This window comes from Arachis ipaensis, chromosome B3 (assembly GCF_059453495.1).
Source record: "Arachis ipaensis isolate K30076 ecotype BB chromosome B3, ASM5945349v1, whole genome shotgun sequence".
Classification (NCBI taxonomy): Eukaryota; Viridiplantae; Streptophyta; class Magnoliopsida; order Fabales; family Fabaceae; genus Arachis; species Arachis ipaensis.
Window position 1 is genome coordinate 145,690,623 of NC_142438.1, and position 24,611 is coordinate 145,715,233.

The window sequence follows — 24,611 nt, forward strand, 5'->3', positions numbered from 1 at the left end:
AAGAAGGTTGGATTTATGGTGGGGATATACGGAATTTCGTTTGAAGAATTGCGCAATATTGGTATGGTTGGGGAATTAAAGCATATATGTGGACCTTGATTGGGATACGCTAACATAGTATATGTTGTATGCCAATGTGGTTAATTATTAGGTTGGGTCCATTCTAGGGTCTTATCTGCTGAGTAGACATAATATATATGGTTTCCACACGTTGTTATATGGCGCTGGCAATGGTCACCCGAATCACCCCATCCCTGAACTTCAACTTCTACGTTTTCAATGTTTATAAACAATGTTTACGATGTTAAACTGCTCCGATCCGTCTCATGAGTTTTATTTTAATGCACTGCCTACATTATAAGATGTTTTATATTGCGTTTTTTTGAATCACTATTCAAGTGGTCATTATGAAAAAATGTATTTTACACTAAACATGCATTAAAATTAAATTCATATATACATATCAATTAATAAGATGTTTGAAAAACAGTTATTATTTACACATCACACGCTAAAAAGTAATAATAATTGAAATTTAAAGGGCATCATCTGAAAGAGTTGGCTCTTATTGCGATAGCCGAAAGTGATCCACATAACATTAATTGAAATTGAAATTGAATTGAATGGTGTGCAAATGAAGATACAGTGAGAGGATCAGATGTGAAGAACGTCATTTTCTTACACAACTGTCAGAGGCAAGTATTTGATAGTGAGATCAGAATGATCCAAAATAACCCTGGTGGCTCTTTTTTATGAACATGACAAAGAGGTTGATATGGTTACATAAATAAATAAGTGGCACCACCACAACACAAAATGCCTATACTCATGCGTCTGTTTCTTGATTTGTGACGTACTATATATGTATTCTCTACTATGTGGTTTCTGGGGTCTACAACTCTCATTCGCTATATAAATCTATCACCCACCTTTCTTATCCTCCAATTCTAATTAATTCGCGCACAGTCTCACATATATTATGCCTTAAATGGATGTTCACTAATTACATGCACATATACATATCACTATCATATTTTAATTTGCCATTTATAGCTTCAAGATATGTGGTAGTTAAACGGTTGTTGCTCACATGCTATGCTTTTACATTTCGCACAATATTGGGAATGGAAACTCTTAGTTTTATATTGTAAACGCTTATGAATTTCCAAAAGAATATGCAGTGTATCCATATTAAATATGACTACATAAACGTGCATCGCAAGTTTATGTAAAACCCCTTACATTGATATCCAAAAATAAACATGAGTTAACCTAGAAACAGATTTCTATGCCACTTAGACAACTAGATGGCCAATAGAATATGGCGCCAAGCCTGCAGATAATTACTTAGGAGTAATACAGAAGTAAGGTGATTGAAGCAAATGTCTCGATCTGAGTATTGTATAAAATATAAATCATAAGCACCCTATGTTTTTATTTGGCAATATCATGCACATAAAAAATTATTTTAAAAGAATCTAGTGATAATTACCAGGGACTTAAGAACTCAAACTAATTGCTGCTGATGTTAGTTATATGCATTCTCAATTTGGGAATCCCATCACTATTTTTGTCTCTATCTTGCGGTTGAAATTAAACTTTACACGACTTTACATTTTAAAATTTATTGGGTAAATATATTTATTTTAAAAAAATTAAAAAGCTTAGAGAATTAGAAAACAATGTAAAATACTAAAATAGATTTTGTCTTGGTTGCAAAATAATCAAACTCAGCTTTTGACTATTGTATATTTGTATTACTATCTATGGTTCATAATCAAAGGGGAATAGCAAATTTTGGCCCTTCTTTTGCCTTAAAATTTTGGCCTTATTTAGTTGCTCTTCAGTTTTTACCAATCGAATGATCTTAGGGTTCAGGGTATGTATTGTGTGTGTGTATATATATATATTTGAAGTTTTGGACAAAAAACAATATAGGCACTTTTACCTTTTTGGTTTTGGGAGCAATCTTTTTCCCTTTTTTTAGTCCGGGGGTTTTTGAGCAATCTAAAACGGACTAAACAGTAATTGGGCTTCACAAGTACCAGCCCATGTATCAAAGGGCCATTGAAAACCTTCCATGAGCTCCTTACTCCCTGAAAAAAGTATTGCCACTGGGATTTATTTATAAGAGTGTGTGTGGTTCAAATATTATTTTGTTACGCGGATTTCATTCCCATATGGGAATCAAATCAAATATATCCAGAGGAAGGTAAGAATTGAAATAATGGTATTTTGATTCTTTAGAATCAAACTGTTTGGAAATAGTTTTTCAAACTTTAAACCAAACATGGGAATATGATATTTCCATTTTAAAATTCCTAAGGATTATTTATAATTCCCCCAACCACACACACCCTAAAGCAACAAATCCAGAAATCCACTCTCATTTTCTAAGCAATAATGGAAGGTCAAGTCCATGCATGGAGCAGAAACAGACATGGGAGTTGTTAAAATGATCTTTGGCGGCTAAAGAAAAGAACATGATAACTTATGCAACTGAATAACTGATACAATTGTACAGATATTTTATTGCAGCTCTCAAAGAAAAGACATTGATCAGAGCATGCTAGCATATCAAGCAAATAGGCTATTCACATTTTACATATGAGCAAATCTGCAGACATACCATTAATTGTTTAAATGCAATTCTTCAGCTGATCTCCAGCTCCTTGAAAGAAACAATAAGAAAGAGCGAAATCAGCAACAAAGATCCCAACCAGAGAGATAACTACAGCTGAAGTTGTTGATTCTCCAACACCTTTAGCGCCTCCTAAAGTCGTGACTCCCCATGCGCAGCTCACTATAGATATGATAGAGCCGAAAACCTGAGACTTGATCATTGCACTAATAATATCCCATGGTCTAAGAGCTCGCTGAGCCGAATCCAAAATTATGTTAATGCTCACACCATAAACACTATCAGCAAGGAGGGCACTAGATGCCATCCCTATTGTAAAACACAATAAAGTCAAGAAGGGTAGGGCAACACAAGTGGCTATCACTCTTGGTGTTACAAGATAATCAACAGGGTCTGAACCAAGAACTCTCAATGTATCAGTTTGCTCAGAAACCTGCATTGTTCCTAACTCTGCTGCAAACGCACTTCCAATGCGTCCAGCAACCACAATTGATGTAACCACAGGACTTAGCTCCCTTGAGAAAGCCAGAGCCAAAACTCCACCCACGGATCTATTCAATCCTAACCTAGTGAACTCTCTAACAAATTGAATTGTGAAGGCCATGCCGACAAATGCCGCAGTTAAGAGACATACCCCAACTGATCTTGGACCAACTCTCTCCAATTGTTGAAGAGTATTCCTCCAATGAACCTTTCCCTTTAAAGTCTTCATTATTACCTGTCCTGCCAAGATTAAAACTGACAAGCCCCTCCACAGGTACCTTGGAGGTGACCAATTGCTGAGAAACGTTGGGGACGTGCCACTAGGAGCATGGTTTGTGTTCATTCCATCATCTACAGTAGAAGCAGAAGGGTGGCCATCATTTGTGTTCGGAAGCACATACAATCTGCTTGGTTTTCTATTAATGGGAAAGTTATGAATATGAGGTCCCAAATTTAGTTCAAACTTCCGATCAAGCTGAGAGGGATGTAGTGCATGTAATTTCACCAAACTTGTCTGTGCATTTATTCTTAAGTTTCTGTTATACAATTATATACTATTTTAGAATCAATCTAACATAATTTGCACAAAGCACTAAGCAGACACTGTTTCAAGCTGCATAAAACCAGGGAATAAGAGTAAGTTCGAACCTGTGAGAGAAACAGAATACAGAACCGTAAGTTGCTGCTTGCATGGTGAGATCCTTGAGTTACAAACACCGTTTGAATCTGAGGTTAATCCAATCATACATCAGAGAAACAAATTAAGCCCCAATGATAGTGTGAAAGCTCTAAGATCTGTATCACACAGTTTAAGATCTTGATGAGAACTTATAATAAGATTCAATGGACAATAATAATGCATCAGCAAGATTGTAAATCTGTCTGCCATCAGGAGGATGGATTATGGCAGCTTGAAGGTATTTCCTATTTAATATGTAGAGAGACTTGAGAGCCGAGATTTAATTAATAAAACATCTTTTCCATCTTAACCAGTGGAGCATAGATTGAACATATGAAGAACAAAACTGGCGCCTATGTAGACTTTAGTTTATTTGCTAGAACCAAATTGGTCAAGTGACAAGTTCAATGGTCCAACCAAGGTCGAACCGTAATTGAACCGGTTTAATCAAATATACAATAAAATCATTAAAAATTCAATATACAATTTGAAATATTCAAATTCAATGTTTCTTAAACTAATAAAATTCAAAGTTTTACCATTTTACATAATAACTTGGTCATATTTTATCACTAATAATTCACAAAATAAAAAATTTCTTATTAACTTCTAAGTTCTAATCAAGTAATCGGCAACAATACTCATCACATCAGCAACAAAAATGTAGAATAAAAAAAATTCAACAATAACTACTAATAATCACTCGGCAACAATGGAAAAAACAAACTTACACAAGAACTCAAACCATCAGCAACAAAGAATTCAGAATCACAAAAAATTTAACAAAGACTTCTAGTTGTAGAAGATCAAGCTCAATTGCTTGACAATCAAGATAAGCACTCCAAGATAATCAGAACAGAATGGTGATGAGCAGAAGAAAGAAGAGAGGAATTCTTGTGATATAAGAAACAAAGAAATGAATTCAAAGACTTAAAATTGAGAACAGAATTATTGAGAATCAATACACACGAATCATATTAGTTTGAACTAAAAACTGAATCACACTTCCAAATACAAAGTCTGCACTATATATATGGAAGCTATTGACCTGAAACAGAATAACTAACTAATCAAGAGTCTAACTACTCTTCTTTCACTCTTTCTTGAACTGAATCTTATTCTACATTTGCATCCTCAATACTAATCAAGTTTTCACCAAAAACTCAGAATCCAAAAACTTCTCAGCATCCAAAGCCAGAAAATCCAAAAACAGATAAACTAAGCAAAGAATCCAAACTAAATTCAGAATCACATCAGCAACAATCCCAACTCAGAACACAAAATTATTTCAGAAAAACAGCAACTCAGAATAACAAAATTATTTCAGAAAATTTAACAAAACACCATCAACTATCATCCCTCAAAATTTAACAAAATAAGCAAAAATTAAAAAAAAAGAAAAGAAAAACAGCAACTCAGAATTCATAAAATTAACAAACATAAACTGAAGCAGCTGTGCTTACCGGCGGCGAGGGAGGAACGGAAGTGACGGCGATGGAGGAACGGAAGTGACAGCGAGGGAGGAAGTGAAGTGAGCTCGGACACAGAGAGAGAGAGAGAGCGGGAGAGAGAGAGGGGGCTCGAAGACAGGCTTCACGACGAAGATAGAGACGACGAGTTCAGGGCGACGACGACGACGACGGCGACGGAGACTGGCTTGACGCGAGGACAGAGACGGCGACGCCAACAGCTCCAAATCGACCTTTTAGCGACGTCGAGGAGAAGCGGATCCAAGAGAAGAGATCCGAGCAGACCTTCGAGAAGCGACGACGGTAACCGCTGGCTGTCACCGCCGGCGGCGATAGTGGTGGCCTTCCGAAGTTTGAATGTGGCTGCAACTCTGAGCTTCTGATAGGGTTTGCGTAGGGTTTCGTTTCATCGTTTGTTTAGAGAGGGGGAAGAGAAAAAGAGGGTGGTTCTGAAAATTTTTTTTCTTTTAATTGAAAACCATAAATCTTAACAAAAAACGCCATTCATTTTGGTTTCTGATCCTGTATTCCGTCTGCCAACACAGTTTTTCTGTTACTTTTATGACAAAAACTCGACGAAAATTGCTAATGTGTGTAGACGAGTGGATGACATAGATAGTTTGGATGGTTAGGTAGAAGATGGAAACTCACGTGGCTAGGTGAAATGGACAAGGTCCTTTCTGTCCTCGTCCACAACACAAAAAAGCCATCGTTTTGAGGTTTTCAGGCGTCGTTTGGTTTCGCGCCTTATATATTATCCCCCAAAGACCCTTGACCCTCTAACACAATTACATTCTAAACCCTAGCAGACAACTCTCTTTTCCATCAAGGCAGGGGTGAGTGGTGAAAAGCTTGGTGACAAGGTTGCTGACGAAACTTCTGACGGAGACGTAGACGGTTGTTAGACGGCGCTGTTGAAGGAACTTGGATGGTTCGGCACACAGCACTGATTGCTGAGGTTGGTGTCATTACTGTCCCTTTCACTATTTTGCTTGTGTGTGGTCCTCATTCTACAATTGTTGTTTGCATTCAGCTGTGGTGGGGGTAGAGAGAGGTTAAAATATTGTTTCTGTTGTCATATCTTTGGAGATTTATGTATTTAAATAAGATGAAAGTGTAAAGATGTGTTAAAAAATTATTGAAAGTTGAAACAGATTATTAGGATTGGCTGTTTAGATTGATGTAAGATTGAAGAAACTGTGTTGCATGTTTAAATTTTTTAATTAGGAGTTAACAAATTTTTTTGCACTTTTTCAGATGTCTGAATGTCTGATAATCCATGTGTTTCACCATGTGGGAATTTCAAGAAGGACAGTGAAGGAATTCTTAGCTACATGCATGAAAAAGTTCATAGGTGACTACCAATGGATGTTGACCTGATTAATTACTTTGATTTGGTTGCTTTATTTAAAGAGTTAGGTTACATGGAGTTTAAGGCAATGTACTGGTGTGATATGACTGCCTCTGATATGGAATCTGAACTTCATGCCATTCACGGGGATAAAGAAATTAATGAACTGAGGGAGGGTATTAATAAGAACAAGGAGACAGATGAATTTTATATATACTTTGATCATCCTGTGGACTTGCCAGAGGTAGTTGGTGATGGGGTTGGGGCGGAAGTTGTGATTTCCAGTGACGGCATTTCCCTTAAGTCGTCATCATCATCTTCCTCGAATGATGGATACGAAAGCGCTGAGAATGAGGCTTATAAGCCGCCTCCTCTTGGTTATGAGTCTGATGACAGTTTGAATAAGAAGAAGAACAAGCAGAAGACTTGAGTTAAGGAGAGGATGTCACCTAAAGGAAGAAATAAAACTGGTGTGGCTAAGAAGAAAGGGCCTAAGTCAGCAGAGGATAGATGTCCCCTAAAACAGCTAAGAAAAGGGCTAGTAGAAAATACTCTAGTGCTAGGAGAAAACATGTGCTAAAGGAGGGGCTTGGTAAGCAAGGTATATAGAGGGAGAACAGCGGACATAGGCCAGAGCTTAGAGGCCCAAGAAGCTCTAGAGAAAATGGGTCTGCTGGAGGGGATGCAACAAATGCTGCTGATGGAGCTGAAGATCATGTACCAGACGCAGCTGCAGCAGAGCTGGATAGTGAATATGAGAAACCTTATGAGTATGAAAGTGAGGTGTTCAACAATTCAGTTTCATCTGGAGATGAGGGTAAAACAGCCTATGACACTTTTGATGAGGACACTGAATATGGTGAGGTCCAATTTAAGGTTGGACATTTGTTCCCCACTATGGAATCATTCAAGAAAGCCCTGAAAGATTATTTTGTGCACGAAGGTAAAGATGTTTTACACATTAAGAATGAGAAGTTGAGGGTGAGGGCAACTTGTGCAGGTGAAGAATGTCTTTGGCTAATTTTTTACTTCTTGGAACCGTTCAAAAGGTTGCTTTCAGATCAAGACTCTTTATAATGAACACAATTGTAGACGAAATTTTGGTAGCAGCTTGGCTGGCAGAGCATGGGTGACTGATAAGTTAGTTAAGAACCCTTCACATAGCCTGACCTGAAGCTAAGTGTAGCCAGGAATTACATGATAGATGAATGCAATGTGAAATCAATCCCAAAATGGTAGATAGAGCATTGAAGGTTGCGAGAGAGGTTGTCATTGGGAGTGAAAAGACATAGTATGGAAAGATACGTGATTACCTTATGAAATTGCATAGAAGTAACCCAGGATCAACTGCCTTGATGGAAGTAATTTTCAACCTGAATCCCTACCACTATTTGATAGGTTATAAATTAGTTTGGATGCCTGCAAGAAGGGGTTTAAGGAGGGATGTAGGCCACTAATAGAGTTGGATGGCTGCTTCTTGAAGGGCCGTTACGGTGGGCAGCTTCTAAGTGTGGTAGGACAAGGCGCAAATAACCACTTCTATGTCATTGCATATGCAGTGGTCCTGAATGAATGCAAGGACACATGGAAGTGGTTTTTAACATTCTTGAAAGAAGACTTGGGTGAAGTTCCACAACATGGGTGGAACTTTATTTCTGACCAACAAAAAGTAAGTTTCTTCAGTTTAGAACTACACTTTCTTATTTTAACTTAATTACATATTCTATCAAATGTTACATAATTTTTGTGGTGTTTGTAGCTAGAAGTTGAGTTTACTTTTTATTTAATTAAACACAATGCTATTGTTTACGAATCTGTCATAGGGTTTGGAGCTGGCAATGAAGGAAGTGAACTCTACTGCCCATCACCAAAACTGCGTTCTTCATATTTGGAAGAACTTTATAAAACATTTGAAGGATAAACAAACAAAGCAGATGGTATGGGAGTGCTCTCGTTGTATAACATTTCAAGAATTCAGCAGTGCCATGGAGAAATTAAAGAAACTGAATGAGGGAGCTTGGGAGTATTTGCAGAGGTTTGACTCGGGTGTGTGGTGCAAGGCCTATTTCAGCCATGGGCTCAAGGTTGACAACATAACGAACAATATGTGTGAGGTGTGGAATGCCAAGATTGTTGAATACAAGAAGAAGCCAAATTTGTCAATGTGTGAAGACTTGAGGTGTTACATCATGAGAAAAAGGGCTATGCACAAGAAGAGATTGGAGAACCACACTGGTATCTTGGCCCCTATACAGCAGAAGAGACTTGATCAGTTTATCAAGCCCAAGAGTACCAAGTGGAGCGCAATCTGAGATGGTGATTCTGATAGTGTACTGTTTGAAGTTCATATGCAACGGCACAAGGTTGGAGTAAACTTACAAAGCAGGATATGTACCTGCAATGTGTGGCTGCTAACTAGTATACAATTCATCTTCTTATATGGATGGTCTATTTAGTACATGTAAAGTCTTTAAATACTTGATATTTTTTTTACATAATTTGTGTGCAGGCATGCCTTGCAAATATGCAGTTGCAGCCATGGCTAAGATGGGGTTGAAGCCAGAGGACTTTGTGCATAAATGACTCACAATGGATGCTATCAGATCAGCCTACTCACACTGCATTAGTCCAGTTAACAGTGAAGAATACTGGACTCCAACTAATTCACTACAGTCACTACCTCCCCCAATTAAGAAAGCTGCTCATCATCCAAAAATGAAGAGAAAAGTCGATTATGTGGAGACGGAGATGCATTCCCACAAGGCCAAGAAGAAATTCGAGGTGACTTGTAACAAGTGTGGCCAAACAGGTCATTACTACAAAACATGCTCCAATCCACCCAAAGGTCCTAATTGAAAGCCTATGACCAAGAAAGAAAGGAGGGCTTTAAAGAAGTCTGCTCTAGCAGTGGACTCTGCTAGTACCACACAGGTATGGCTTCTTTAGGGTTCGAATTGTCATATAATCATAATGGTTAATGATTTAAGTGTCACATGATAGATTGGTCAGGGTTTTAATTGTCATTGTAAAAATTGATGAAGCATTTAATTGCCATCTCTGTATAATAACCCACACAGAACCATGTTGGTGAGGAAAACAATCTGAATGCTAGTGTTGAAGGAACTTCTCTAGATCCTGTGGTAAGTAGTTTGTAGGGTTACTTAGTTTAAATATGTTCATGAGTTTTATTGTTGACTATAGATTGAGATGTATACTATTTATGAATGTAGATAAAGGCAAAAAAAAAAAAAAAAAAAGCTACCTAAATCAACACCAAAAGAAGGTACAACAGTGGGACAAGGAGATAAAATTCCTTTTTCACAGTCTGCTCCCCAACTAGAGGTTATAAGTGACATAATTCACAATTGCATTATAAATAGAAATGTCTTAATCTTATCTTTTGTTTCACATAATGCAATACTGTTGGTTTACAGGGAGCATCTGAGACCCCCAACTTGAATAACCCACCTACACAAAGGATGAAGCAATCAATTGTTAGGCCACCAATTTCCTCCACCTTTGTTCAAGTTTCTATGGTGAATCAGAGTCCTCCAATCATTGGACCTCACTTCAGGCCTCCCACTCTTACTAGCACACAACATGGACTTAGTGCTGAGACAATGACCGCAGCAACTTCCAGGAATGCATCAAGACTATTCAAGTTCATTGCCACTCCTGGATTTAGGCCTCTTAGGAAGAACTAGAAGGTTTATATTCTAACAAGTAGATGCTGTCTTTTTGATAAATTAGTTTACATACAGGCACAACAAACAGTCTTTTGCTTTCTGTTTTGATAGCCTGTGTGAATTAAGGATTTATAATACTCTATTTATCTTTGTGTTGCTTATGTTGGTATAGGGCTATATGTTGCCCACTTTTAGAGTCACCTTGTGCACAAGATGTTGACATTTGGTTACTATATGAAGTTGTTAATGTTACATATTATTGTTAGTTATTATTGAATTGCTTTTCATGGAATGAAAGAATTCGAGTATAACACATTCTATTTTTTGACACAGTCAATCTTTTCCAAACAACAAATACAACTATTTCATTTAATAAATTCGGATTTACACTATTAAGTGATACAACTATTTCAGCAACAGACAGTTCCAAATAAAAAATAACATCATAGACTTACTATCTGCTATCCAGTTTAACGGAGATAATTTGCAAATACAACTCCAAATACAAACACAACAGCCATCAATGAATAACTAAAACCCCTATTACACTTAACGTGCCTAGAATTTTTCATCTGCAACTCTAACCCAGAAACTCTGTCCTCTAGCTTAGTCACTTTCTCCTCCATTGAAACGACTGCATCCAACAAATGATTTTGCTTTGGATTCCGACCATAAAGATTGTCATCCTTTATTTGCTCCTCTTCAAATAGTGAAACATATTTATCCAGCCATAGAAAATATTTGCAATGAGATTCTGCAGTCTGCAGAGTAAAAAAAGGAAAAACTAGTATTGCAATGAAGAGATGCTTGCTACAGATCTTGGTAGGAATATGAACATAACTAATTATTTCATACCTTGAAATTTGGGCATCCAAAGAATAGCATATTAGGGTTCGACTGTGTTGACGACATGAATAGAATTGCATGAATCCCATAATTACATTTCGGGGCAACGAATCTTTTCTTCTTCCTCGCTCCAGCACTGCCAACGGAACTCACAGAAATACTCCTACCCTCATCGTTCGACACATCTCTTCCACTCCCACGATCTCTGCTATTGCTCATGGTGGTATCGGTTCCATACACGAAACAGGGGAGATAGACGACCAGACTCGTCTAATAAAGACGCCTGGAAACCTCAAAACGATGGTGTTTTTGTGTTGTGGACGAGGACAGAAAGGACCTTGTCCATTTCACCTAGCCACGTGGGCTTCCATCTTCCACGTAACCACCCAAGCCATCCATGTCATCCACTCGCCTACACACATTAGCAATTTCCGTTGAGTTTTCGCCGTGAAAGTGACAGAAGGACCACGTTGGCAGATGGAGCACAGAGGTCAGGGACCGAAATGGATTGCGTTTTTTGTTAAGGGTCGCGTTGTCATTCAAAAAAATGGATAGGGACCGGGTTAGTACTTTACTCCCAGTTCATCAGTAATTGCCACTTCGACCAATTTTTTTATAGATTTTTTGCCAGGTGATTTTTTTATTCAACCAATTAGCCAGGGTTTAATAATTTAATTTAATAATTCAATTTAGAAAAATGGATAAAAGTACACATAAATTTTCACATAATGAACAGATATATACTCTATTTTTTAATAAGTCATATGTACACACCGATATCAAATTCATTGATCATTGTTACCTTTTTATTACCAGAGTAACTTTTTCGGACGTAGTTGTTACCAGATGACACCTTATTTGCCATTATAGCACTGTACATTATGTGACGTAACTTTTTTAATGACACAGTAAAAAATAATTGTCAAATTTTTAAATTTGTTAAATTAGAATAAAAAATAAAAAAAATTACAAATTACAACGTCTCTTCATTCTCTTTCTTTTCCTCTCAACTTCATACACACTGAATCTAATTTTTAATACTCTTCAATTCTTCATTAATTCCATCAATTGTCTGCTACATCTTCTTCATCTCTTCTTTCACTTTCCATTTACTTTCTCTACAGATTTTCATTTGCTTTTTTCACTCTGCTCCTGAATCCCTTTTTTTTAACATCAACAACTTCATCAAACCAAATGAAATAATCACACCTTAATTCAACCTTCTACATTCATGAATCCAAGGACAATTTCAGCCTTTTTCATATAAGATGCATAGCATTTATCATCATAAACATAACAAGAAATCACATACCTCCTATAACGGACAATGAAAAAATAATCTTTTTGGGTTCACTCTGTTACAGACCCAAGCACCACTGCATTAAGTCCATGCAGACACTTGTCGTTGTTGTAGTCAAATTTCTTCTTTCTATCCTTCAGCGCAGAAGAGGAGCACCACAACCACTCACACAAACATGAGGTATGTTCTTCCTTCGTTGAGATTGTGACATTTTGATACTTTAGGGTTTACAATCCCTATTATGAGAGCCGCGAAGAAGGTTTAGAGAGATGATTTCCTTTTAATCTCATAGAACGAAGATCACGAAGGAAGAGAATGAAGGATTTCTTGTTCACTCTCTACTCTACTAGGACTCTGTTCGAAGTTGAGTGGGACGGGAAGAAAATGAAAAGACGTTGTAACTTGTAAATTTTTTTATTTTAATTTAACAAATTCAATAATTTGACAATTATTTTTCATTGCGTCATCAAAAGGGCCACGTCACATAATGCACAATGTCATCATGGCAAATAAGGTGTCATCTGGAGGCAACAACTATACGAAAAATTCCTCAGGCAACAAAATAGTAGAAATGACTAACGAACTTGATATTGGTGTATGCCCATAACCCATTAAAAAATAGAGTGTATATTTGTCCACCGTGTGAAAATTTATGCGTATTTTTGTCTATCTTTTATTTAATTTTGATGCACTAAGTAAAACCGTTTTATACGTACATCCAATCACACAATGTCACATTAACAAAAATAATTACCTTTTATATTAACAGCATGAATGATCATCTAAAAGAACGGTTGTGATTGTACACTGTGTAAAACATCAAAATTGAACTCTTAATTTAAACCAAAGCATCAACTGATTCCGATCTTAAAATAGTTTATTCAATTCATTGGGTTCCTTTTATCCAATTAAACCGAGCTAGGTTGAATTGGTTTGATAGTTCAATTTCAAAGAATCATATTCAAAACTACAAAATTGATCAAAAAATTTCTCTTTGTGAGACAGAAAAAACCTTGCAAAAATAACAAAACACAATAGAACCAATCTCCTTTCGTACAAAAAAAAAAAAAAATACATACCTTAATATGATCAGCCAGTTGCTCCTCGTTAGAAGCCCGATCAAACTGGCTAGGTCGTCGTTGCTAGTCTGCCTTGTTTGACGCTTAACCCCTGCCTGTCCCTAACATTGTTCTTCATTATATGTAGTCAGTGTGTTTTTTTATCTTTTTTTAGGAGTAAACACTCAGTCCAGTCTTTGTCCATTTTCACAAAAGACAAGGCATCTTCTGTCCAAAAAAAGGCACACTTCGACCCTCAATTTTTTATTTTAGAACAATACGATTCTTTTATTACAAAATTCGTTAAATAATAACAAAAATTAATTTTGTAGGGGATTTTATTTGTAATTTATGGGGTTTTAAACTCTCACAAACTATTAATAAAATTATTTTTGAAAAATTTCTTTACCAGTGGTGTTTACGTGGAGAAAGACCATTGTTTGAAATGATGTCGCTAGAAAAAATAATTGCAGTATGAAGACTTTTTAAAGGAAAAAATAGCATCGAATAAGAAATGAAAGATGATAACATATTGGTGATGATGATAGTAGAAGAGATAATAATGATGATAAAGTATGATTACACAATACAAATAGTAGAAGTAGAAGTGATAATGATGAAGATGAAAAAGGTAGTGGTACCGAAGTAGTAGTAGTCATAACTTTATGAGGGTTTAAAATTCTCACAAATTACAAATAAAACTCCTACAAAATCAATTTTCGTTACTATTTAATAAATTTTTTAACAGAAAAAATCGTATTGTCCTAAAATTAAAAAGTTAAAGACTAAAATGTTCCTTTTTTAGATAAAAAAAATATCTTATTCTTCGTAAAAATGGACAAAAATCGAATTAAATCTTTACTTTTTTTTTTTTTTGTTGTTTCTTAGGAATACTTTTGTCGCTTCATCTTTTTTTAGTTTGCGCATTATTATTATTATTATTATTATTATTATTATTATTATTATTATTATTATTATTATTATTATTATTATTATTATTATTACCTGATTTATTAAGGTTTTTTTTAGTTAATACGATAACATGTCCACTTGTTTAATTTTATATTTTTTTCTTAATATATATATAATTAGTGTAAAAAACTAAAAATAGTATGTTTTTGTTGAACAGTGTAGAAATAGTATGAACGAGCATGTGCTATTAATTATTATTATAAAAAATTCAAAATATTTTATATAATTAAAAATAAAATTTATATTTGATAAAAATATCAAAATATTATTATATTTTATCTAAAAAATTCTATATATTTTATATACTTACTTTTTCTAATATATTATTGCATAATTAATTTATTTTACACCATTTTATTTATGAAATAATCGTATATTTAACTTATCTAATATATAGTTAAAGTTTAGATCAGAATAATTTTTTAATACATTCATTCAATATATTTTAAAATTATTTAAGTATTTATTATTAATTTTATAATTTCATGAAAGATAAAATAATATAATATTTAATTATTTAAAATTTAATTCAAACATTATACCTGTCAAATAAAATATATAAAAAATTTATTTCATATGTTAAATATATGAGTTTAATTTTAATACACTAATAGCGTAAAATATTCTATACAGTTGTAGAATTACAGTTATTTTTTTTATGACTATTCACGTAATCAATGTAAAAGGTAGTTATTTTTTCTAATTAATTTTATGTAATTCGATGCATGTATAAAATAGTTAACCTCGATGGTTCTTTTCTGTCTCAAGCTGATAGTGCTGCGTGAGTAGGAGTGTTCCGTAATCACTTTGGCCAATTTGTTAAAAGTTTCACCTGTAACTTGATCAGTTGCTCTATTATGCATGCCGAACTTTGGGGGATAATCTGTGGGCTTCAAATTTCCTTAGCAAACAACTTCACTAATTTAATGGTTAAGTCTGACTCTTTAGCAGCTATCAATTTTATTAAGAAAGGCTGTCCTACTACACACCCGTGCGCCCCCTTGTTGCTGACATTGGCATCCTTGCTAGACGTATTCATAATGTCCAACGGTCACATACCTTACGTGAAACTAACTCTCTGACAATCTCGCAAAGAAAAGGCATAACCTCCCCTTTGGACTTCACGTTCTTGAAGCTGCACCTTCTGATATAGTTAATTTTCTTATGTTAGATGCTGCAAGTGTTTCCCTCTCAAGAAGGTTCTCTTAGTTTTTTTTTTTTTTTTGGAGTCCTTGACTTTTTTCTCATAAAAAAAATTATTTTATACTGATAATGTATTAAAATTAAATTCTAAATATATATACAATTAAATTTATTACCTGATAATATACAAGAAATTGTAATTTATCTCTAATTTTTGAACTATACTAATGTAGTTGTGTATTTTATATATAAAAAATGTTATTTATATAAAAAATTAGTTATTATATATTTGTATATAAATATATATTAATTAAATTATTTTTAATATATATTTTATATTTTAATATATATTTTATATTAGTGACTGATTTTAATGTATAAATAACATAATTATTTATATATATATATAGGGTGGGGTGCTAATAAAAATTTGAAACTGAAAAAAAACCCTAAGTTACTTATACCGCAATTACTGTGGGCTGAAAATCTGGTAAAAGTTGTATCTCGGATCCCCATTCCTTTCTTGACCAACATAGCTACCCTTCTCTTTTCCTTTCCTTCATATTTCTCACATCTCTAGTTGTTAAGCAATCGATCGTTTTTGTGAGTTACTTTTTTCTTTGATGGAAGGTAAAAATTAATAATTTGAAGCAATAAATGTATCTGCAACTCATCATCAATACTACTACTAATCCCTATGTAAAATTTACTTTCCAGAATTGTTTAGAAGAATACGGCTAATCGACCAATGAATAATATGAAATAAACATAAAGACAAAATGGAATGATCTGACAGAAGAATATGCTTTACACGTTACTAGAATTGGCTTTAGAAGAAGAAGATGCTTAGCTAAAGCACAAAGTTTTCGAAATTCCAAAACCAGAGATCAAGCAATTCCCTCTTTTATTGATTAATGAACTTTATCAAAAGGAAGACTCTATAATAAGACTGAACCACAGCAGAAGCAGCAGCATAACATTGTTTATGAAAAAGCTCATTGTTTCTGAAATATCAATTCTCCATCATCTTCCAACACGATGCGTTCTAGCAGTACCTTGGCTTTAGCACAGTTGTTTGGCTTCCTTGCCCTCATCCTCTTGCTTGTTTGGTTGCTGCATTACCGCGGCGGGATCGAGTATGATTCTGAAGATCCGGATCGCGTCTTCAATGTAATGGTTTTTATTAAGATTGTGAAAAGGTTAATAATCACATTCCATTTCATACTTAATGTAACTCTGCCCTGCAGGTTCACCCTTTTCTGATGTACTTTGGGTTCATTTTCCTTGTTGGCCAAGGTATCTAACTCTCTTTCTTTCTCATCTCCCTTTTGCTCTTTTGTGTTGATTCTTGGCTGATTTTGGTAACTAAATGTGAGCAGCGATAATGACACACCACATGGTAACAATAGAATGGACAACACGAAAGACGATTCATGCAATGCTTCATTTGATTGCTATAGTACTTGGAATTGTTGGTATATGTGCAGTCTTCAAGTACCATGATATGGTCAACTTGGTTGATGTATACAGCCTCCACTCATGGATTGGCCTTGGTACCTTCTGCTTGTTCGGCTTGCAGTGGCTTGGTGGACTAATGTTCATGTTCGGAGCTCGAGAATCAAGAGTTTCAATGTCTCCATGGCACATAGCTGGCGGTAGAGCACTGTTGTACATGGCAATATGTGCTGCAATGACGGGTTTCATGAATAGGTATGCAATGTTGAAACTATTACCGCACCAGAGAGAGACTCATTTGATCAACTTCACCGCCCTTGCAATTCTCTTGTTTGGTGTCTTTGTCGATATCTCAGTTGGTTTGGCTCATTATGGCCATTGACATTTATTTCCATTTTCTCTTCATTTCTTTTTTCGGATATACCCGAAATGCCTTCTATCATTTGTTTTTTATTTGGACTATTGATTGAGGTTCCTTTCTTAAACTTTAAGAATCAAGGTTGTACTCTCTATTTGCTCCCACAAAAATATTACTTATAAACCAAAGTGAGTTATTAAAATTAACTAATTTATATTTATATATGAATATATATACTGTTTAATTCATTTTTAATAAAAATTTTATAGTTTAACATAAATTTTATATTAAAAAATATTAAAAAATCAGTAAAATTTATTATTTTTTGTCAAGAATTAATCATCAATATTTAAAAGTATAAGTTAGAAGTATATTATTAGATTATTAGATTAAAAAAATTAGGTTAATATTTGATAGTTAAAAATAATAACAAAAAATAATAAATTTTAATGATACTTGTTGAGTATTTCTCTTTTATATTAGTAGCTGATTTTGTTGTACACCTAACATAACCAATTTACGAATGTTATAATTATTTGTGCACTAAAAAATAAACGATCATTATATACTTGTGTATATTAATATTTATAAATATTAATTAATATATTTTTTAGTTAAATAATAATATATTAGAATAACCAAATTTTCATAATAGAATAATTAAATTTGTTTAAAAACTTTTATGATATGTTAAATAAGTATTTCTATACGCGATGGAGTGATTTTAAAAAACTTTTTTTTTAAAGAAAAAAAAAATCCTCTAAAGTAAGAAAAACTGTAAAAGGATAAAATAAAAGATAATCATGATTAAATTTGTAATTTGAATTATATGTATTTTTTTTTTGTACACCATTATACGTGACTTTTACTCCCTTATAGTTAGATTTTTTTTTGGGTAAACTAACAGGCCTAAGTCCAAAAACGAAAACTAACTTATGGGAGTTATATTCCATTTGACCTTGCTACAGTCAGTGAGATAATCTATTAGGAAAGAAATTAAGTTACTCTAGTGGTTAATTTATTAATTTATTTAAGTAAGTATTAAAAATTTAAATTTTATTTTATATATGTAACAATTTATTGACTAATGACAAATCTTTAAATAAAGTTTTAATTCGTAACGGTGGAGAGTCTGAAAGATTGAAAGATACCAAAAAAGAAAAATAGCCATGGAGTGTCTGAAAATTAAGGGTGTCATGGGTCGGGTGAAACTGGGTTGGATGTGATCCAAATTCACCCCGAAATATATATTAGGCTTATTTGTTAAACTTGAATCTGGCTTTAAATCTGATGAAACCTAAACACTTTCGGGCCATGATTATACCGGATAAAATCGGATGAAAACCGAGTCATTAACATTACATTACTTTGATATCTTCTTGTAAGCTAGCATGTAAAAAAATCCAAATTTTCAAGACTCCAACCATTATTTGACATGGTAAAATTTACTTAGAAAAATATAACAAAAACCAACCATTCTCTAAAATTAAAGAATAACCATAATCAATACTAATATTGTCTAATAACACCAAATATTTAAATCAATATAAATAACACAATATTATGTATTAGTCTAAAGTCTTATGTATTTTAAACATAAAACATTAACTTATAGTCTTATAATGACTAATAACACAAAATATTAAGGTTTACAATACTTAAATTCTACATAAGAATAGCCATCATCTATCACTAATAATACAAAATATTAATTGTGTATGATGACCGGACCATCGAGCCGGATTCGGGTGACCCGAACTATATCTCAGACCCGACCTGAAATAATGATCGGGTCTATTTTTGAATCCCTTACCTGACTTTAGACCCAATAAAATCACACCAAATTAGTCCCTAAAATATTTAGAACCGGATCGAATCTTCGGATCGGGTGGAACCATACACACCCCTACTGAAAACTGCATCCCATGTTGGCTCTTAAGGCTTTATTTAGCTATCCAATCTGTACAAGAATTATCTTCTTTTAACGTATGCTGGAATTTTAGAGGCCAGGGCCTCTTCTTAAGTTCTACAATGTCTCTTAGGAGAGTATCATGAATTTGGGACTCTTGCTGACTTTTTGTGATCTCATTAACTTCCAAGGAATGCACTAATATCACCATTCTCCTCATGCCTACCTCGTACGCCACTTTGAGGCCATAAAAAATGCCCCAAAGCTCCGCATTTTTTCCATTACTTTTTTATATTTTGTGAGCTTAAGGGTATGGCCTAACAAAGGAGTCCTGAGGGCAATTCTGAAGAAAAAAACCCACACCAAACACGGCCCAAGCATGATCGTTACAATTCACACATAATATGTTTAGCCGAATCAAAATCTTCCTCAAAGAGGTTCACCAAAAAAAAAAAAAAAAACTTCTTCAAAGAGAATTTTTTTCTTTTTCTAAAACAGATTTAATTTGTAGATACAGCAGTATTATTTGATAAGAACATTTAATTATGTATTATCAAATTAATAAAATGTTTGAATTAATTTATTATCATATAATTTTTTTTTTAAAATACAAATAATTTTTTTTATATACAAAATACAAATAATCTGATAAGATAATAAGTCAGATACATAATAGTTAAATTCGTCAAATAAACAAAACTATGTGGATTTTTTTTATTTTTAATTGGGCTTATAATATATTCTTTTCTTTTGTTGGTGGAACTGCCCCTGCCCCACTTCCAATTCCATTACCTAGAAAGTGGTCCCCACCGATTATTTTTACATTGAAAGCAAACTCATTCACATTCTGCGGAAATCTCAACTCACCAACTTCTCGATTTCATATATTTGGCCTCGATTACATTATGAATACACTAAAATTAATTATTATTATAAAATATATATTAAAATATAAATATATATTAATAATTAATTTTAATATACAAATAATATTTTTAATTTTGCATTCTTCGCATACAATACAGTTACATTATTTGGATTTGGATGCCTACTCCCACTTCCTGATTTCTCAATACACCTGTAACAATATCATCCCTTCCTTGCTTACTTTTTCCTTCCTCCATATTCTGATTCTATTTGTAGCTCCAATCACCATAAGCAATGCTAGCTGCTGCCGCCACTGCTACTAACAGCATACACACTAAATTCAGTCATGATGCGTTCACAACTTGAAAAAAAATGTCAAATAAGAATAAAATTATTCTATTTTTTAGTGACTTTTAAATATGTAATTGACCTATAAATTAATTTAAGTCTTATTCTTTCTTTTAGCTCTAATTTTTTCTCACCAATTCCAAACACTTGGAGAGGGTTGAGAATCACCATGACACAACTAGCTTAGTGTTAGTGATCATTGGCAAATAAAAAGATAACGAAATTTTTGTTAGAATAAAATATAGTTTTTGTTAATAACGTTTGGGATAACATAAGTTTATTCTTAACATTTTTAAAATCGTCTCAATATTATATGCGGTTAATAATCTGTTAACAGAATTTAGTAGGACAATATTAAAATGATTTAAATAAGATAAAAACATTAGGAACAGGATAATATATTAGAAGAATTATCTGGCCTTTTTTTTTTTGCATAAATTTATGTACTAATCATTCTACAAGTATTTTATGATGATTAATTTATTTAGATATGATTAAAAAATTATTGAATAATTATATACTGAAAAAATTGATATTATTAAAGAATAAAATTAAAATTTATTTAAATTAAATATTAAAAAAGTATTATATATATGCATCATGCTTTTTTTTCTTTTCCAAAAGTTTATCTGGTAGTCGTTCTATTAATATTCTATGATAAGTAAAAATTTTGAATTTTTAATGCAATTCATTCCATTAAAATTTACTTTTATTTTTCTTGATTTGATCATTTCTCTAAGAATAATGTATCGTTTTTGTCCCCAACATTTGATCCTATTTAAGTCGCTAATATTTTCAAATTAGGCTTAAGCCTTATTTGAATTATATTGGTTGTTAATACTCAAATATTTATATAAAAAAATAGTGGATAATTAGTTTTTATTTTTGAAAGCCATTTGAAAATAGTGAGAATCTTAATCATTAGAATCATTACGAGTTGAAAAATATAAGTGAATCTAGTGATACTAAATCAGAAGATACTATAAAGACAAAAATAATGACAAACTTTACTCATATCAAATAATCATATAAAAAAAATTAAACAGCATGGCTATAATTGTAGCCACTCAATAAAGATCAAACAGGACATATAAAAAATTCTAACTCTCTCACCTTGCATAACTATGACTAAAATAATCGCTTATCTTCCATTCTTAGTATGAATTTGAGCAAGTACTTGATCTTCCATATCTATGTCCTTGATATTCAGTTCCTAGTTATCTTACAATATATTGGTCTTTTTAACTCAATCAAGTAGCGTATTGCTCTTAAAGATTTACTGGGAGAGGGGTAAGAAACAAAATTTTTTTAATAGTTTATCTATATGGTTTCATTGTATCCATCCTAGCCACTTCAAGTTTTAAAAATAAAAATAATGAAGATGCAATGTTGTTCTATTATTATTTTCAAAAGTTCTTGTTACTGGAAGTTGTGTAATTTTTAGATATTTTTCATTTACTTATGCTACTTATGTGACTCAGGATTGAAATGCCTATGTTAAATCATACAAAAAATTTTATTTGGTTTCTCTTGACATTCTCCTAATTTCTCCTTATTTGAACGGAAAAGAATCTCTTGTTGATATAAACTCTAATGCAACAACGCATGAAAATGATCTTATTTTTCTTAAACATTCTTTTGATATTACTTTAATTTTGGAGGATATTGAACTCAAACAATGTATAAAATTTATGGGAGCTCCTTTCTTTTACTGAAAATTTTTATCTCAAGAGCTTGTTGATCATCTTCCCTTATTGAAGAATTACTTCGATTATCCTGCCTTTAGGACTGTGTTTGTTTACAGAGACAGGACACTGAGACAGAGACACAGAGACATAGAGACACAAAATCGTGTTTGACGGAGGAGATATGGACAGAGACAATGTGTCAAGGGACACTAAATTAGTGTATTTTGTGTCCATCCTGACAGGAAGGACACAGAGACACTAACAAAGAACATAACTTATTTTTTATTTTTTCTTTCATTATTTTTGTTAATTTTTTATAATTATATTTTTTATTATTATATTTTTCGTCTCAAATTTTTTGAATAAAAAAATGAGAATAAATTAGATTTTTATAATTTGTTCTAATTTATCATCAAACAGGATATAAGAACACAAAATTTTGTATCTCTATCATTTATGTCTTGTTCTTAGTGTCTTGTCTTGTCCTATTCTTAGAAACAAACGCACCCTAGGATCCTTTAACGAATGATCATTTTCTGAGTTTTTTAATACACATAAGATGGTTATTATAATGCTTAATGTGGATGTAATAAAAAGACATTATATCATGACATGCAATGATAGTATTTATATTTTAAGAAACATTTAAGATATGACACATATAAAAAAATAGTTTAAAATCCCTATTTACAGTAAAATTCGTAGAAATCCTACATATTTTTCAATGTAAATTAAATAGACATAATTTATTAACAAAGAGAAATTTGTTCTATGGCCATATTTTGTGTGTGTTTTGATGTAGGTATAATTTTTTGGTTAAGAGATATATTTCATTCTTCTAAATACATACATGAGATTAAGATTAAGAATGATTAGAATTTGGTTAGAAGCTGATAGATCATAAACTATTAATAAAAACATACGAGGAACAAATAAATGATGAGTTATGATGATAAAAACATCTTACTTGATCAATAAATTCAATATAAATATCGAGACCGCAGAAGATATGAATCCTATGTAAATATCTGAGTCTATGTTGGCTTTATTGTAGAAAGGAATTTTCTATATTCCTAGTCTCCATAGTTGGTACAGTTCATAGAGCATACCTTCTCAAATAATATATGAATAGAATTTGTAAATAGTTTGGCGAAAAATTTAGAATGAGAGTAAGAAAATGAGAAAAGATAAGGATTTTTTTTTTTATAATAAAATGGAGAAAGTATGCGAATGACAATCTGTAGAGATAAATACTTAGCATTTTTATATAGAAAATGAGAATAAAATGAGAAAGAAAGGATTCAAATAGCTTTTAGGTATGTGTTTATTATGTTATGAAAATCTAACTCACATTTAGATGAAATCTTCAATCTGAATTGTCATTTTGTAAGTCCTATAAATTTTTCTACATTTGGAATCTGGAAATACTTATTAGATAAAAATTTATAGAGAATTGAGTTACCTTTAAAAAGAACTTTAAAAAAGTCAATCGGATAATAGTAGCTTGAGATATATTTATGAAATACTGTTAGTATGTCAGTTTGGTTGATTATAGTGCAATTTTCTACTATAAACTTATAGCAGATTTATCTACCTAATTGAATTTAAATTTGATTTTATACTAAACTCAAAGAATAAAGCCATTTTTTTATCTTTTTATATAGCCAAAAATTATTTAAATCTAATAAATATGGAATTAATTATGATTATATGTCTATATCTAACAAGTTTGTTATTTTTAGTTAAAAATTCACTAAAATTGATTTTTTTAAATTTTAAATTAGATATGTTAATTTTTTAAGTATTCTTTTTTAGTTTTTATTATGAAATTAAAATTAAAATTATTATAAATTTAATTAATTAATTATTAATAATAAACATAATTAAAAAATTGAGATGTTACGCTGTTAACATATTATTAACCGTATAATTTTAAAACGTTAAAAATTTAAATAGATAAATTTAAAATTAGGAACAACTTTAGAATTCATCATAAATAGGGTAAAGTATTAAATTGGTCCCATATGTTTGGGCGTATTTCTGTTTTGGTTTTTAAGATTTAAAATGTTCTATTTGAATCCAAAAAAGTTTCATTTAGCATCAATTTAGTCCCACAATGAAGTCAAAATTAAATAATTAACAAAATGTCCTACATAACAATAGTATAAGAACAAAATCGAAGAACAAGTACAAGCTCTAGAAGCACAAAATCAACCGTTGATACATCAATACATTTATTTATTATTTTCTTTAGTTCTATAGAAAATATTTTATTTATATTATAAAAAATAATAAATAAATGTATTACTACATCTACGGTTGATTTTGTGCCTCTAGAACTTGTACTTGTTCTCTAGA

At 32.4% G+C, this 24,611-nt stretch overlaps 2 protein-coding genes and 1 pseudogene across 3 annotated transcripts; 2 read left to right on the forward strand and 1 right to left on the reverse strand.

The window, feature by feature from the left end:
* Positions 1 to 2,461: 2,461 nt before the first annotated feature.
* On the reverse strand, positions 2,462 to 5,737 carry ABCI14 (trigalactosyldiacylglycerol 1). Of its 2 annotated transcripts, none has more exons than XM_016335715.2 (3): positions 5,267 to 5,737; positions 3,773 to 3,919; positions 2,462 to 3,660 (listed from the first exon to the last, which is right to left on the reverse strand). In XM_016335715.2, the coding sequence occupies exons 2-3, from the start codon at positions 3,814 to 3,816 to the stop codon at positions 2,640 to 2,642; spliced, it is 1,065 nt and encodes a 354-aa protein (XP_016191201.1). In that variant the 5' UTR covers positions 3,817 to 3,919; positions 5,267 to 5,737; the 3' UTR covers positions 2,462 to 2,639. The 2 variants fall into 2 exon arrangements, with proteins under 2 accessions (XP_016191201.1, XP_088362950.1); XM_088506824.1 differs by having other exon boundaries at positions 3,773 to 3,850; positions 5,267 to 5,717.
* Positions 5,738 to 7,065: 1,328 nt separating this feature from the next.
* LOC148572721 (uncharacterized) lies at positions 7,066 to 9,206 on the forward strand (annotated as a pseudogene).
* A 7,394-nt stretch (positions 9,207 to 16,600) lies between these two features.
* Positions 16,601 to 17,647, forward strand: LOC107634819 (putative transmembrane ascorbate ferrireductase 3). The gene is made up of 3 exons (XM_016338232.3): positions 16,601 to 16,798; positions 16,876 to 16,924; positions 17,008 to 17,647. Exons 1-3 carry the CDS (start codon positions 16,667 to 16,669, stop codon positions 17,463 to 17,465), a joined length of 639 nt encoding a protein of 212 aa, XP_016193718.1. The 5' UTR covers positions 16,601 to 16,666; the 3' UTR covers positions 17,466 to 17,647.
* The last annotated feature ends 6,964 nt before the right edge of the window (positions 17,648 to 24,611 follow it).

Coding starts and splice junctions, on each gene's coding strand:
- LOC107634819 (XM_016338232.3), top strand. CDS start 16,667: ATGCGTTCTAGCAGTACCTTGGCTTTAGCACAGTTGTTTGGCTTCCTT. Junction 16,799..16,875: donor ATCCGGATCGCGTCTTCAAT/GTAATGGTTTTT, acceptor TCTGCCCTGCAG/GTTCACCCTTTTCTGATGTA. Junction 16,925..17,007: donor CATTTTCCTTGTTGGCCAAG/GTATCTAACTCT, acceptor AAATGTGAGCAG/CGATAATGACACACCACATG.
- ABCI14 (XM_016335715.2), bottom strand. CDS start 3,816: ATGCAAGCAGCAACTTACGGTTCTGTATTCTGTTTCTCTCACAG. Junction 3,661..3,772: donor GTATTCTGTTTCTCTCACAG/GTTCGAACTTAC, acceptor ATTGTATAACAG/AAACTTAAGAATAAATGCAC.